Source organism: Musa acuminata, chromosome BXJ3-8, assembly GCF_036884655.1.
Source record: "Musa acuminata AAA Group cultivar baxijiao chromosome BXJ3-8, Cavendish_Baxijiao_AAA, whole genome shotgun sequence".
NCBI classification, from domain to species: domain Eukaryota; kingdom Viridiplantae; phylum Streptophyta; class Magnoliopsida; order Zingiberales; family Musaceae; genus Musa; species Musa acuminata.
The window spans coordinates 10,569,971-10,583,289 of NC_088356.1; the positions used below are offsets into that span (position 1 = coordinate 10,569,971).

Consider the following 13,319-nt stretch of genomic DNA (forward strand, 5'->3'; position numbering starts at 1 on the left):
CCTATATATATGCGATTATACTTGAAAAACGAATAAAGATTAATTTAATTTTATCATTTTAGGTTAAGTTCAGCATTGACTATAACATGCACAAAACTCTTTAACTATTATAAAGTCTCCTCCCAAACATCTACTCGTCTAAACGAATATTGTGACATGAAAATGTGTGATTGTGGAGAAAATCTAAAGACTCAATTTTGACGTTTAGAGAACTAAAGATCACAAGTTAATTTGCAGTACGTTCAGTGAACCAGGCGGAACTCGAGTCACTCAAACCAGCCATTCCCTGAGCTTTAGATCGTAAACTCATCGTGGGTCCCACTGTATCCTGCACGTTGATCGTTGGAACGCACTGTTGCGTGCTGTGCATCGTAAACTGAATCCGCACCCCTTTCTTGGAGGCAAAATGGATACACCAGAATTCAAAACCATTTCAAAAGAACGACTCCCGGGCAAAAAGAGCCGTCGGTTCGGATCGCAAATCACAACGGCCTAATTGGACCGGTCCAATGCATTGATGGAGGATCAGTGGACCAGATCCTCCGTTTCCGCATCCGTTAAAGCAATAAACCCGGTTCGGAATACGGTTCATTTAACGTCCAGATTCCAAAATGGGGGCCGGGTCGGCTCTGTCTTTCCCACGTTTACCTCTTCTTTCTAGTAGGGTGTAAGGGTTAGGGCTTCAATTTTTCCTCTTCCTTCTATTTTAACCCCATTTCGTTTCTCTCTCTCTCTCTCTCTCTCTCTCTCTCCGGTGGCGTTGCATCTGAACCCTGGTACGCGTCTTCCTGGCCCTCGTCTCTTGTGGATCTTTCGCTTTGTAGGGTTTCTTGAATCGACGTTGTCTGCTCTTCGGAGGATGCTTTGATGGGTATCTGGTTATTGTATGTAAAGATAAGCAGTGCATGTTCTTATCGTTGATTAGGACCAGAAGGAAGCTTTAGGAATATTGTTTGCCGTTGCTATCCTTTGGATTGGATGGTTTTTTTATGGTCTGCTTTTGTTTGAACTTATGGGTGAAGCTTGATTCTTGCATCGGCGACCTTGTTCTGTTTTTCTGGTTCATGTGAAGGGTTCCTTTCTTTTCTCATCACCGCACATAGAAGCTTGCGGGAATGGCTGTACTTTTTAATCCCCGTTTATTGTTAAAACAAGCTTTATAGGGTTGTCGAGTCTGCGTCACTGATCTACCAATACATGGTGAAAGTTATGAACTTCATAGAACGACATCCATCTCTTCTCGAGCAACATCAATGTTACCATGGTTGTATTGATAGATGGGTTGTGGGTTTTCATTAGTCGACTGCTGGAGTGCAAAGAAGCCGACTTTCTACTTAATTTGGTTGGTTTAGGTCTTTAATAGTGTAATCCACGACACGTTCACTTCAGTGGTGGACAAAGCAGAGATGAATACGCCGGGAGGATTTAACTTTGTAAAGGAAATTGTTAGTGGTTGATTATATTGTGAAAAGGTTTTACCGGTTCAATCTCTTCTTTTTCTTTTGTGAATTTGTGGAGTTACTAAAAATGATAATAAAAGAAATATTTTCATTAATGAACAATTATATATAGACTTGATATAATATAAAAATGAAAGATAATCGTTTAAAATGTTATAAACATGTATCAAGGAGACTTGTAGATGTTGTAGTCAGAAGAATTGAAACAATTACTACTATTGGTTTGATAAGAGAAGAGATAGAACGAGACGTACGGATGCTTCTAGAAACACAAAATAAAGATTTAGAAATTTTAATTTAATCAATGATACGATTTTCCACATAGTTCAATGGCAGTAAAAGACCAGTCGATCCCATTTGGGACGTTATGGTTTTATTATTGTTATTGTTGTATTTCTTTTCTTTTTGGTCTACATGAAGGGCACTTCTAGGGCTTAAATTTCTTTTGGTCAAAATTATTAGGAAAAAGCATTTTGTTCCTTACTTTTGCATATTTCAATTTGTTTTAAACAATCTGATATCTTTGTGGAGAAAACAAAGTTTTTGCCATAGCATATCTAGTGGACAAAACCTGTCGTTACAAGTACCATTTATGAAGATTTATCAGCATTCTAGACCTCTTTGGATTCTGTGGCACTATGCATACCTTCGTTCTTGTATGCCCAAGTGCAGTGTTTGGTTTTGTTCATATGGTCTCAAATGGGAACTCTATGCTTTCTGTGCTTTGTTGCTTGTTGCTTCTCTCATCTGTGTAGGACACTTTGTTGCCTGTCTTTTTGGCTTTGATTCACTTTTTCTGTTCTGATGATTCATGCTGGAATGTTCCTTTTTACATCCTATCAATCGAACATCTTTTTCATAGACATATAAACATCTGCTATTTTGCCACTTCTTTTCACATGTTGTAAAACAGAAGTTCGGATTTCGATATGGATGGTTCTCAAGAATTTGATCCTCATCCATTCACGATCAAATTATGGCCGCCCAGTTCAAGCACAAGAATGATGCTTGTGGAAAATATGACCCAGAATCTCTCCTCGGAATCGATCTTATCCAGGAAGTACGGCCTGTTGAGCAAAGAAGAGGCTCATGAGAATGCTAAGCGAATCGAGGATGAATGCTTTGTTGCTGCCAGTAAACATTTTGAAAAAGAGCCTGATGGTGTTGGAAGTTCTGCAGTTCAATTCTATGCTAAACAAACCAGCAAGCTGATGTTGGAAGTGCTTAAAAAAGGCCCTAAACCCAAAGATGGTGAAATGGCAGCGGTTGATAGACCTGTTAAATCTGGTGAAGTTGTGTTTGATATTTCAGGGGGTACTAGGGCATTTATTGATGCTGAGGAGGCCAGAAAACTTCTTAGCCCACTAACTGAGCAAGGAAACTCATTCAGAAAGATATGCCTCAGCAACAGAAGCTTCGGTATCGATGCAGCTCATGTTGCAGGGCCTATTCTGGCCTCTCTCAAGGAGCAGCTGACTGAAGTAAATCTATCAGATTTTATCGCAGGAAGACCAGAGGAAGAAGCTCTTGAAGTGATGAGGATATTTTCATCAGCCTTGGAAGGCAGTGTTCTCAGATATCTGAACCTGTCCGACAATGCCCTAGGTGAGAAGGGTGTCCGGGCATTCGAGGCACTTTTAAGATCACAGAAGAGCTTAGAGGAGCTTTACTTAATGAATGATGGAATATCTGAGGAGGCTGCCAAAGCTGTGTGTGAGTTAATTCCATCGACTGACAAGCTTAAGATCCTGCATTTCCATAACAATATGACAGGAGATGAGGGTGCTATTGCTATTTCTGAGGTCCTCAAACGTTCTCCTCTGCTGGAGGACTTCAGATGCTCATCGACCAGGGTGGGCTCTGTGGGTGGAATTGAGTTGGCCAAGGCATTGGAGACCTGCACTCGTTTGAAGAGGATTGATCTCCGTGATAATATATTTGGTGTTGATGCTGGGATAGCCCTGAGCCAGACACTTGAAAAGCTTGTTCACGTTAAAGAAATCTACCTTAGCTACCTAAATCTAGAAGATGAGGGGGCCATTGCCATCGCTAATGCCCTGAAACAATCTGCTCCTTCTCTAGAAGGCTTGGACATTACTGGAAATGATATCACACCAAAAGCTGCCCCTGCACTGGCAGGGTGTGTTGCCATCAAGAAGTCACTTAGGATGCTGATCTTGTCTGAGAATGAGCTGAAGGATCAGGGTGCTGTTCTCATTGGCAAAGCATTGGAAGAGGGTCATACACAGCTCAGAGAACTTGATCTGAGCACCAACCTGATACAGAGGGTAGGAGCAAGATGCTTGGCTCAGGCAGTGTCAAACAAGCCTGATTTCAAGCTGCTAAACATAAATGGCAATGCCATTTCCGATGAAGGCATCGATGAGGTGAAGGAAATACTAAAGAATGGCAAAAATTTTGTGGACGTGCTTGGACCATTGGATGAGAATGATGTCGAAGGGGAAGGTGAAGAGGACGAAGACGAAGGAGAGAAAGAAGGTGCTACCGAAGAGGGAGAAGGTGCATTGGAGTCAGGACTTCAGCATCTCAAAGTTGAGCAGGACTAGGAGACGAACTGTATTGATGCATGAGGTGCAAAAGACACTCTTGTTAACTGTTGATGTTACCTCTTGAGCAAGGCCTGCTGTTGGAGCTCAGCAACCTTCCCTCAGTACGAGGTAGACGATGCAGGTAACATTGGCTCGACTTCTCCATGTCTTGTATTAACTGCCGAAGTTGATGGTCTGTACTGCACTGGCTTAATGATTTATGTCATGTTTCATGTAGTCATTCCCGATCCCCCCCATTGTTATCCGTGCAGTGCTTTTCCTAAGACTTAAGATGAGCTAATTTGAACACATTGTGGTTGATCCGTGTTTGCCTTCAAATTCTGATTAGGTTGTTTGAGAAAACTGATAGCTTCTTCAAACTATGATCCACTTTATTTGTGATGTTGGTCCATCGTTGACCTCGTGATGCGCCTTTGACGGCGACGTCAGGATCTATTGATGGGTCCAACACTTACGCGGTGCACGTGAATTGGGGGACGGTCTGGTCACCCATGACAGCCAGACGTGAAAAGGCGAGGGTTTATTTGATTATGTTTATTTACGAGAATTGTTTATACTGGAAATTTATTTGTAGGAATACATCTTTATCTGTATGATTTAGTTACCTTAGATCGTCCTCAGACTCGGTGGATGACTTGTACAAAATTGTGGCTGGTTGCAGTGTCCAGGGGGAACGACATACCTCTGGAGAAAACTTTGACCGGCGGGTTAGTGGATCCAGCAGACCGACCGACCGCTGGATTTCCACCCGGCGGATTTTGTCGGGATCTCGTTGTACGCGAGAATCACGACAATCTACTTACTAAATCGTGCGTTGTGGGTTTCTGGGCCGTCCATCACAGTCTGTGATGATAAATAAACAGCACCAATAAAAAAAAACCCCACCTTTTTCAAAGATAAATTGGATCGAGCGTTAGGGGTTTATATCCGATCTGGAATCATTGAGTTGGAGCCATTAGGAAACAGTATCCAAGGGTAAATGATGCAGTATCCAATTGGATCGAGAAATAGACTTCCCCCAACTCTACTGTAGTACATGAATGCAACTGGTGGCCAGCATTACACGACCCACGGGACGCCAAAACTCTATTCAGATTTATGAAGCTACTCGAAGAGGATGAAACATACGCAGACGAGGATGATGGAGTTTCGTTTCACTAATCTTTGTTGTCGAGTGACGCCCGTGAGATCGGACAATAATACTCACGAGGTGAGGCAAAATTGGCCAAAGAAACAGATTAGGAACTCCAGATTCCCTCCTACCAAGATAGTAGTTGATCAGTGGGGATGATGAAATTTAGAGATATAGTGCTTTCAGGAATAGTTTTCCTGCTCTCGATTGGATCGCGGAACATTTGGACGAGAGAATCATTGCTCTAACATGTCGACGGCTCTTCTTGGCTTTACTTTTCACTCCGGATGAGTAAAAAGGTTACCTTCTCTCTTCTTCTTCTCGGGCATTATTGTGTGGGATTTTGGCCCCTTGCCATTGCCAAGCGTCCCTAACATTTACAGCATCACCAACACTGGTTGGTCATCCACACAGAGAGAGAGAGAGAGAGAGAGCTGACACGCTATACACTGGTTGGTCATCCACAGAGTTAGCTCTCTCTGTCTCTTCCAAATGTTTGCAGGTCTATAGCCAACGAGAGCATCGGGAAACGTAAACAAGCTATAGTCTTCTTAGAGAAAGAGGGGGAACACTCCCCAACGGTTAGACTCTTCCTTCTCTCTCTCTCTCTCTCTCCCTTTTTTCGCATCTTGTTCCGAAATTTGTGTGCTTTTTTTTCTCGCCTCTGACACTAGTAGGAGAATGGCTCGAACATTTCTGTTTGTAGACGTACCCTTCTATTTCCTCCTGTCGTCTCTTGATCTCTTCCATCATTGATCTTGAAAGAAATTTCAGGATTTGTTTGTCCCTCTGCCTAATAAAATTTCCATCTTGGAACAGTTAGAACTACTTTCGTGATATTTTGGTCTATTTTTGAGGCTACTGCAAATGCTTCTTTTAGCTTTCTCTACACATTGTAACATTCGCTTCGCTTCCTTTTCCTTCTCTTGTCGAAATATATTAAACGCATGAGTTTCTACGACTTCCGTTTTTGTTTCTTCCTTTTTCCTTTTTGGGAGATGCTTTAGTTTTCGAAGAATCGAATAAAATATTGTTTTTGAAGTAGGCTTTTGACACAAAAAAAAAATATCGAGGTTGGAGAATTTGCGGCCGTACACACTGTATGAGAGTAATAATAAAGTTCTGCGACGATATTGTAAAATTTTTATGTAATTGCAGATTTCTTTCTTTGCCGAATATTATGTTAATTTTTAGATACATGACTTGATTCCTTAGAGAAAAGAACAATTCGCTACTTATATTCGTTGTTGAGCCCTTTGATCCTGCTCTTTCTAGACTAGTTTTGTCTATAGCTGTACTGTGAGAAATACTCCACGCATTAGAATCATGAGTAATTATTATTTTTGATTAGTCTATTTAATTTTTGTTAGTTTTAGAGACCTATTTGATTGAGCATTTACTCTCTGGATGCATGTTTGCAGATACTAGTATTAGCTGAAACAGGACAAGTCCCAATGGAGATGAGTGAAGTGTCTCTCTGTATGTCTTAATGCTTCAGCTTCCCAATTATTCTAAATTATAGGAAAGAAATACATTTTTAGCATAATTTTGAGTCAGTTGAATTTGGCATTGAGAAGCCGGTGTTTAGGTCCATTTTGTGGCTAAAGTGGAAAGAAGGTAATTTAGAGTTAAATGCTGTTGGTAGGTAAGCAGAGAAGGAAAACTGATCGGACTTGGTGTGATGTATATGTTCTGAACTATGGTATATTCATAGAGGACTCGAACAAAGGATTTAGGATACAGTAGCATTACTCTGATATGTGATACATATTTCCGGGTCATTGATTCTTGCAGGATCCAGCCAATAGTGAGTCTTATCTGACAGGGGTTACTTGCAAAATAAAAATCCTTGTCGATCATGGTTCCCACCAGTTTGTCATTTCAGTATTGTTAAGGGTCATATTTCTTAACTATAAGTTTGTATCTTTCTTAAGATTTTACGGTCTAATGAATTGCAGAGCCGAACTACAGTTATGGATAAAGTGGGAAATGTGGTTGTAGATATTGAGAGCCTAACTCAACCATCAGACAATTGCTCTGGAAGTCCAAAAGTGACAGTGAGTCATCTATATGATTTGTCTGACAATTCCAAATTACTGTGGAAGCAATTTTTTGACATCCCTGTAATAGTTAGGATTTTATAGCGCCTTTGTTGGTTATCTTGATATCTGATGTTTGGTTCTTATCTTCGAAACAGAAAGCTCTATCTCGTAAAGGTTCATGCAGAATGGACAGGCGAAATGGTGAGGAGCAAGAGGCAGATGAGGCCACCAAAAAGCTTGTGGTTAAAGGTATAAGATGCGTATGACTGAAAAAGCTGCTTTTAGAGAGTAATTGATCAGGAGATATTGCACATGCTGTTAGGATAAATGTGTAGCCATATGATGATTTAGCTTCCTTTCTCCCTCTTCTTTTTTTTGCTTTTGTGTTGCATATGGTATTTCATCTACTTTATAAGATACAGAAATTATACACTGTCATAAAATTCAAGTGCATCCTAGAGATTAGCCCTTCTAAAACCTTGCTGACAATCTTGAAATGCATCAGTTGACCTTGACTGTATCATTGTTAGTTCGTGCCGAACATGCCATCTTGTCTGCCAAATTTGCTGATTTAGTTTACTTCAGCATTTGATCTTGAATTTGCTTCTTGTTTTATGCATGTCTGGTATGTAGTCACAGTAGCCGATAATATGCATTGCCACATCGAGTGATGGTGTCCTGGATCTGATCTTGTTGATTTCCTCCCGTACAGTATTCTATTCCCAATCCGAACAGTTGAAGCAACAACCGATTACCAACAAGTCTCATGTAGGACTTCCAGCTGTGGCAAATGTCTCTAATCTCTCAGATGCTGGAGATGGAAGGACTAGGAAGTTAAATCGCTTCACAGCCATCAACCCAAAAAAGATACTTCTCCTCTTTGCATCAATGTAAGTGTTATGTAATAATCTTGTTTCGCTAAGATAATAATTGGTCAATTTGGAGTTGTCACAAGACCATCACTAATTCAACGTGTACATTCCTTCAATTTTTAATTCTTTCCAATTCCCATCATCATGATTAATGGCTAGTTATTTGTTCCATAATTGAGCATATACTGCCGCAGTTGGAAGTTTTATGACTGGTGAAGATAGTGGAAGCTTCTCTAGTTGTGGAAGTTTCTCTAGTCTGGAATCTGCATTTTAGCCTACCTCTGCAATTGCACTTAAAATGTGGCTATAGTTTTACTGTGACTTGCCTGCAGTATCATGGCCAACAATTTTTGGGTTTTTAGAACTAGAAAAATTTTGATCTGAAATAAGCGAAAGTGTAATAAAGGATGGAGAAAGGAAAGAGTATAATTAGTCCTTTATGGCTAATATTTAATTGTATCTTGCTGATTGAGAACTTCCTGCACTTGTAAGAGATTAGAAATTATTATATGATCGTTGCCTATTCATTAGCATCAGAGCTTTCTACAGTTAAGCCAAACAAACACGGGTCGAGGAAAGGTGATATTAACTTGGTATTTCATGACATATTCATAACTGCCATTAAGCTTGTAGAGCTTCTCTCAACACGGAGCTATCCGGTTGGCCCGGAGTTTAATATAAATTAGATCATGGGGTGCAGACCATATGCAAAATGCTTTTGATGATATGTGGAACACCGATGCCTCAAAAGCATGTCAGCTAAGGATACTCTTTGCATGCATAAAAGATACTTCTTCAGAGTCTTATTACCATATCATATCATATTTATTCTATATTTGACATCTGCATATTCCCTGTTTGGTCATTTCAGTATTCTGTCATTGCATCTATTTTTCATAGAAGGGCAAAATTAGGAAAGTATATGAGTGCAAATTGATACTCTGCCCCTTTGTTTTGGAAATTGAATCGATGCTAGAATATGGTTGCATTTCCTTTTCAGTTGAAATCTATTTTTTCTCTCATAACATATGTCCTAACGGAGGAGGGTTGTCCTGATGGTTGGTTCTTTCATTGATCCTCTATTCTTATTAGCTCTTGTATGCTTGCGGAGATCTCGAACTAACTAACTGCTGAGTTCAAATCAAATTATAACTGCTATGAGACACCAAAAAAAAAAAACAGTTGATTGTAACATCTACCAGACATGTCGAGTCCACCCACATGAGAAAAAAAAAAAAGTGTTTTTGTACTTCTGACTCTTTGTCACATTAAAAACTTGATCGATTGATGCTTGTTGTTCATCCTAGCTTAATTTTTTGAGAGCTGAAAGCATCATCTTAGGATAATGAACATGACTAATGCTTGCGTATTGTTCACAGGTCTAGCATGGGTACAATCATTCTCATATATTTCACACTTGCTATCTACCTGAGAGGAGCTTAATTACTTCCTAAAATTTGGTTGGCCGATAAGGTCAGCTTTGATTATTTTCTTGTTCTTTCTGTTTTTTGGTGGAAAGAACCCTCGTAGATACTACGAGTGGAGGATCCAGAAAACGAGAAGCACAACAATACCGCTTATAAAACCCGATTTCTGGGTATGTGATCGATGAGCAGGTGGTTGTGGAGGCATTATAATCTGCAAAGCTCTGCCTGGCTGTTTTTAGTTTAGCTTTCTTTTCTAAATATCAGCTTTGAGATCTTGCAATTTGAAGCAAATAATTGTTGTGCAGAACTTCATGCCTTTGACTTCTTTTTCTTCCTTTTTTGTGAGTCTACGAGGAATTTAACCCTTTTTTTCTTCACTATCTTGGAAATTTCTCAGCAGTATCTCAGCAGTTGTGGAGATCCTAATGGGAAAAACATGTAAAAGTGGAATAATTTTTTCTCTTTTTGTGTATCAAAATGAGTTTTTCATCAAAGTACCAACTTGATATCAAAATATAAATATCAACCAGAGCAGCATAAACGTGAAAAACCCTATGCGAGAAAAACTATGGATTATAGTCCACCTAAAACTTCCACTATCAATAATAATGATAACAGGTTTACAATAAGTCTTCTCTAAAATAACAAGAGGATCATAATAATATTAAAATCATATATCTTGGCTCAAGAATAACATATATTAATCACATAGATGAATCTAATCATAAGAAAATTTTATGTCTCACAAAATGGGTATAGTAGAGAAGTACCTCAGAGAGGGTAAACTTCAGATCAACACCGTTAATATTGTAGAGCTTGTAAGGATTCTCTGCATAAAATTTGGGCCAAAACTGACAAAGCTTAACCCCTAATTGTCGAGTAGAAAACTCAAAATCCTAATTTTTCTGTCTCTTTTCTCTCTCTCTCTCTCTCTCTCTCTTCTTTCCTCTCGTTGTGCGCCATCACCACTCGCTGCGCGAGCTCGCTGCCCTCTTCTTTTGCCTTTTAATTAATGATTTGAGCTTAAAAGGCCTAATTGTCTAAGCCCACATATGGGCTGGACCCAACAATTCTTCCCCTCCAACTCATATGATGTGCTGTATTAAGCCCGCTTTTCGCCTTCATACTTCGAGCTTTTCCTTAGGCAAATACTTTATCAACATATCTGATCCATTCTCATTGGTATGCACCTCTTCCAAGTGTAATTCTTTCATCTCAAGTATATCACGAATCTAGTGTCATCTCACATCAATATGCTTGGATCTAGAATGATATATTGAATTCTTGGAGAGGTGAATGGCGTTCTGACTATCACAGTAAACAGTATATGCTTTATGTTTCAAGCCCAATTCCTGAAGAAATTTTTTCACCCATAAAGCTTCCTTGCAGGCTTCATGGTTAATAGAGCAACACAATGCTGTAACTTAGATTGTCAAGAGACTGCTCCCCTGCAAATGTCATCAAGAACCCGAAGTGGACTTCTTGGAATTAGTATCACCTACTATATAACACATGTCCATCACTGCCAAAACATAAACACAACCTGGAAGTACCTCTTAGATATCTTAATATTCATTTCACTATTGTCCAATGTTCCATACCAGAATTAGAGATAAATCGGCTAACAACTTTAACTACATGAGTTATATCTAACCTAATATAAACTATAACATACATCAAACTACCTACTGCAGATGAATAAGACACTTTAGATATTTCTTCTTTTTCTTTTTCACTTGTAGGACATTATTTCGAACTAAGCTTGAAATGATCTACAAGTGGAGAACAAATTGCTTTGGCTTTACTCATGTTGAATCTTTCAAAAACCTTTTCAATGTAGGTCTCCTAAGATAGTCAAATCTTTCTTTTCTTCCTTTCACAAAAATTTTTCATGCCAAGTATTTGTTTCACTGATCCTAAGTCTTTCATGGCAAAAGACTTACTTAGCTCTCTTTTAAGCTTTTCAATTTTACCGGCATCATGACCAACAATCGGCATATCACCAACATATAATAGTAGAATAATAAAATCATCATCTAAAAATTTCTTCATAAACACACAATGATCAGATGTGATTCTATTATACTCTTGGCTTATCATAAAAGAATCAAACTTCTTATACCACTGTCTAGGTGCCTCTTTGAGTCCATATAAGCTTTTCCTAAGCTTGCACATCAGATTTTCTTTTCCCTTAACTTTGAAATCTTCTAGTTGCACCATGTAAATTTCTTCTTCTAAGTCAAATTGCTCAACTTCTAAATTTAAGCGGGCAGCTAAACCAAGAACAACACGGATAGAGGACATTTTCACCATAGGAGAAAATATTTCTTCAAAGTCAATATATTTCTTCTGATTGAATCCTTTCACAACTAGTCATGCCTTGTATCTTTGTTGTGAGCTATTATTTTCAATCTTCAATTTGTAAACCCACTTATTCTTGAGAGCTTTCTTCTTTTTATACCAAGTTATAGGTGTGATTCTCAAGCAAAGATCTCATCTCTTTTTGCATGGCTTTAACCCACTCATTCTTATACTTATATAGAATAGCTTCTTGGTAAGTTTCTAACTCTCCCCCGTCAATAAGCATAACATACTCATGTGGAGGATATCTAATAGATGGTTGTCGCTCTCTAGTGGATCTTCTCAATAAAATCTCAACTAGTGGTAGAGGTGCTTATTTAGTTGGTTCAACATCATCAATTGTAGGAGTCTCATCACTGACATTCTTACCATAATCTTCTTATTTATCTTCCCCATGATCATCATAAACTACAAGTGAAGGAACTAGACTCAAACTCAAAGGAATATAAACAAAGGTTTTTAGCTTATCAACATTATCACCATCATCAAACAATTGGTCTTCAAGAAATATAACATCTCTGCTTCTAATAATCTTCTTGTTCACTAGATCTCATAATCTACCCAAACTCTTCATGATCATATCCTAAGAAGATATATGCTTTTGCTTTATTATCAAGCTTGAACCTTTCATCTTTGGGAATATGAACAAATGCTTTACACCCAAAGACTCTCAAATGATTATAAGATATATATTTTCCTTTCCATATTGTCTCTAGAACATCACCTTTCGAAGGAACCGATGGACAAAGATTTATCAGGTCAACTATAGTTCTCATAGCCTCCCATCAAAATGACTTAGGTAACTTGGTATGAGAAAGCATACACTTAATCATTTCTTCAATGGTTCTATTCATCCTTTTTGCCACACTATTCTGCTAAGGAGTTTTGGAAACTATTTTCTTAATTCTGATACCATGAAACCTGTAATAATTTTCAAAAAACCCATGTACTCACTACCATTATCTTATCGAACACACTTTAGCTTTCTGCTAGTTTTTCTTTCAACACTGACATGAAACTCTTTGAAAACATTGAGTACCTGTTCTTTAGATTTCAAAGCAAAAGCTCAAATTTTTCTAGAATGATCATAAATAAAAGTAACAAAAAAAGGAGCATCTCCAAGAGTTCTAGTTTGCATAGTATAAACATCAGTATGAACTAAATCAATAACATCTGATTTTCTAGATTATGGATATATATGAAATCAACTCTATGTATTTTTTCAGCTAAGTAATGATCATAAGATTCAACAGATGTACCTTGCAACTCTGGTAAGAATTGCTTTCTAGCAAGAGTTTGAAGTCATTTCTCGCTAATATGTCCAAGTCTCTTGTGTCAAACTTCTATACTTTCACATTTCTGAATTGCATTAATCTCTCCTTTGTGTAGCTTAACTTCCATGACATAAAAAGAGTTAAACTTCTTTCTTCTTGCTACAATTAGAGAACCTTTAGT

The 13,319-nt window shown here is 38.4% G+C and overlaps 2 protein-coding genes across 7 annotated transcripts; both read left to right on the plus strand.

The window, feature by feature from the left end:
• Positions 1–637: 637 nt before the first annotated feature.
• Positions 638–4,330, plus strand: LOC135645214 (RAN GTPase-activating protein 2-like). Its single transcript, XM_065163382.1, has 2 exons — positions 638–776; positions 2,374–4,330. The coding sequence occupies exon 2, from the start codon at positions 2,390–2,392 to the stop codon at positions 4,025–4,027; it is 1,638 nt and encodes a 545-aa protein (XP_065019454.1). The 5' UTR covers positions 638–776; positions 2,374–2,389; the 3' UTR covers positions 4,028–4,330.
• Positions 4,331–5,006: 676 nt separating this feature from the next.
• LOC135645396 (uncharacterized) lies at positions 5,007–9,824 on the plus strand. Of its 6 annotated transcripts, XM_065163729.1 has the most exons (7): positions 5,008–5,461; positions 5,665–5,743; positions 6,584–6,641; positions 7,121–7,219; positions 7,360–7,453; positions 7,917–8,094; positions 9,456–9,824. In XM_065163729.1, exons 4-7 carry the CDS (start codon positions 7,136–7,138, stop codon positions 9,517–9,519), a joined length of 420 nt encoding a protein of 139 aa, XP_065019801.1. In that variant the 5' UTR covers positions 5,008–5,461; positions 5,665–5,743; positions 6,584–6,641; positions 7,121–7,135; the 3' UTR covers positions 9,520–9,824. The 6 variants fall into 6 exon arrangements, with proteins under 6 accessions (XP_065019798.1, XP_065019801.1, XP_065019799.1 ...); XM_065163727.1 differs by having other exon boundaries at positions 5,008–5,743; XM_065163730.1 differs by lacking the exon at positions 6,584–6,641.
• The last annotated feature ends 3,495 nt before the right edge of the window (positions 9,825–13,319 follow it).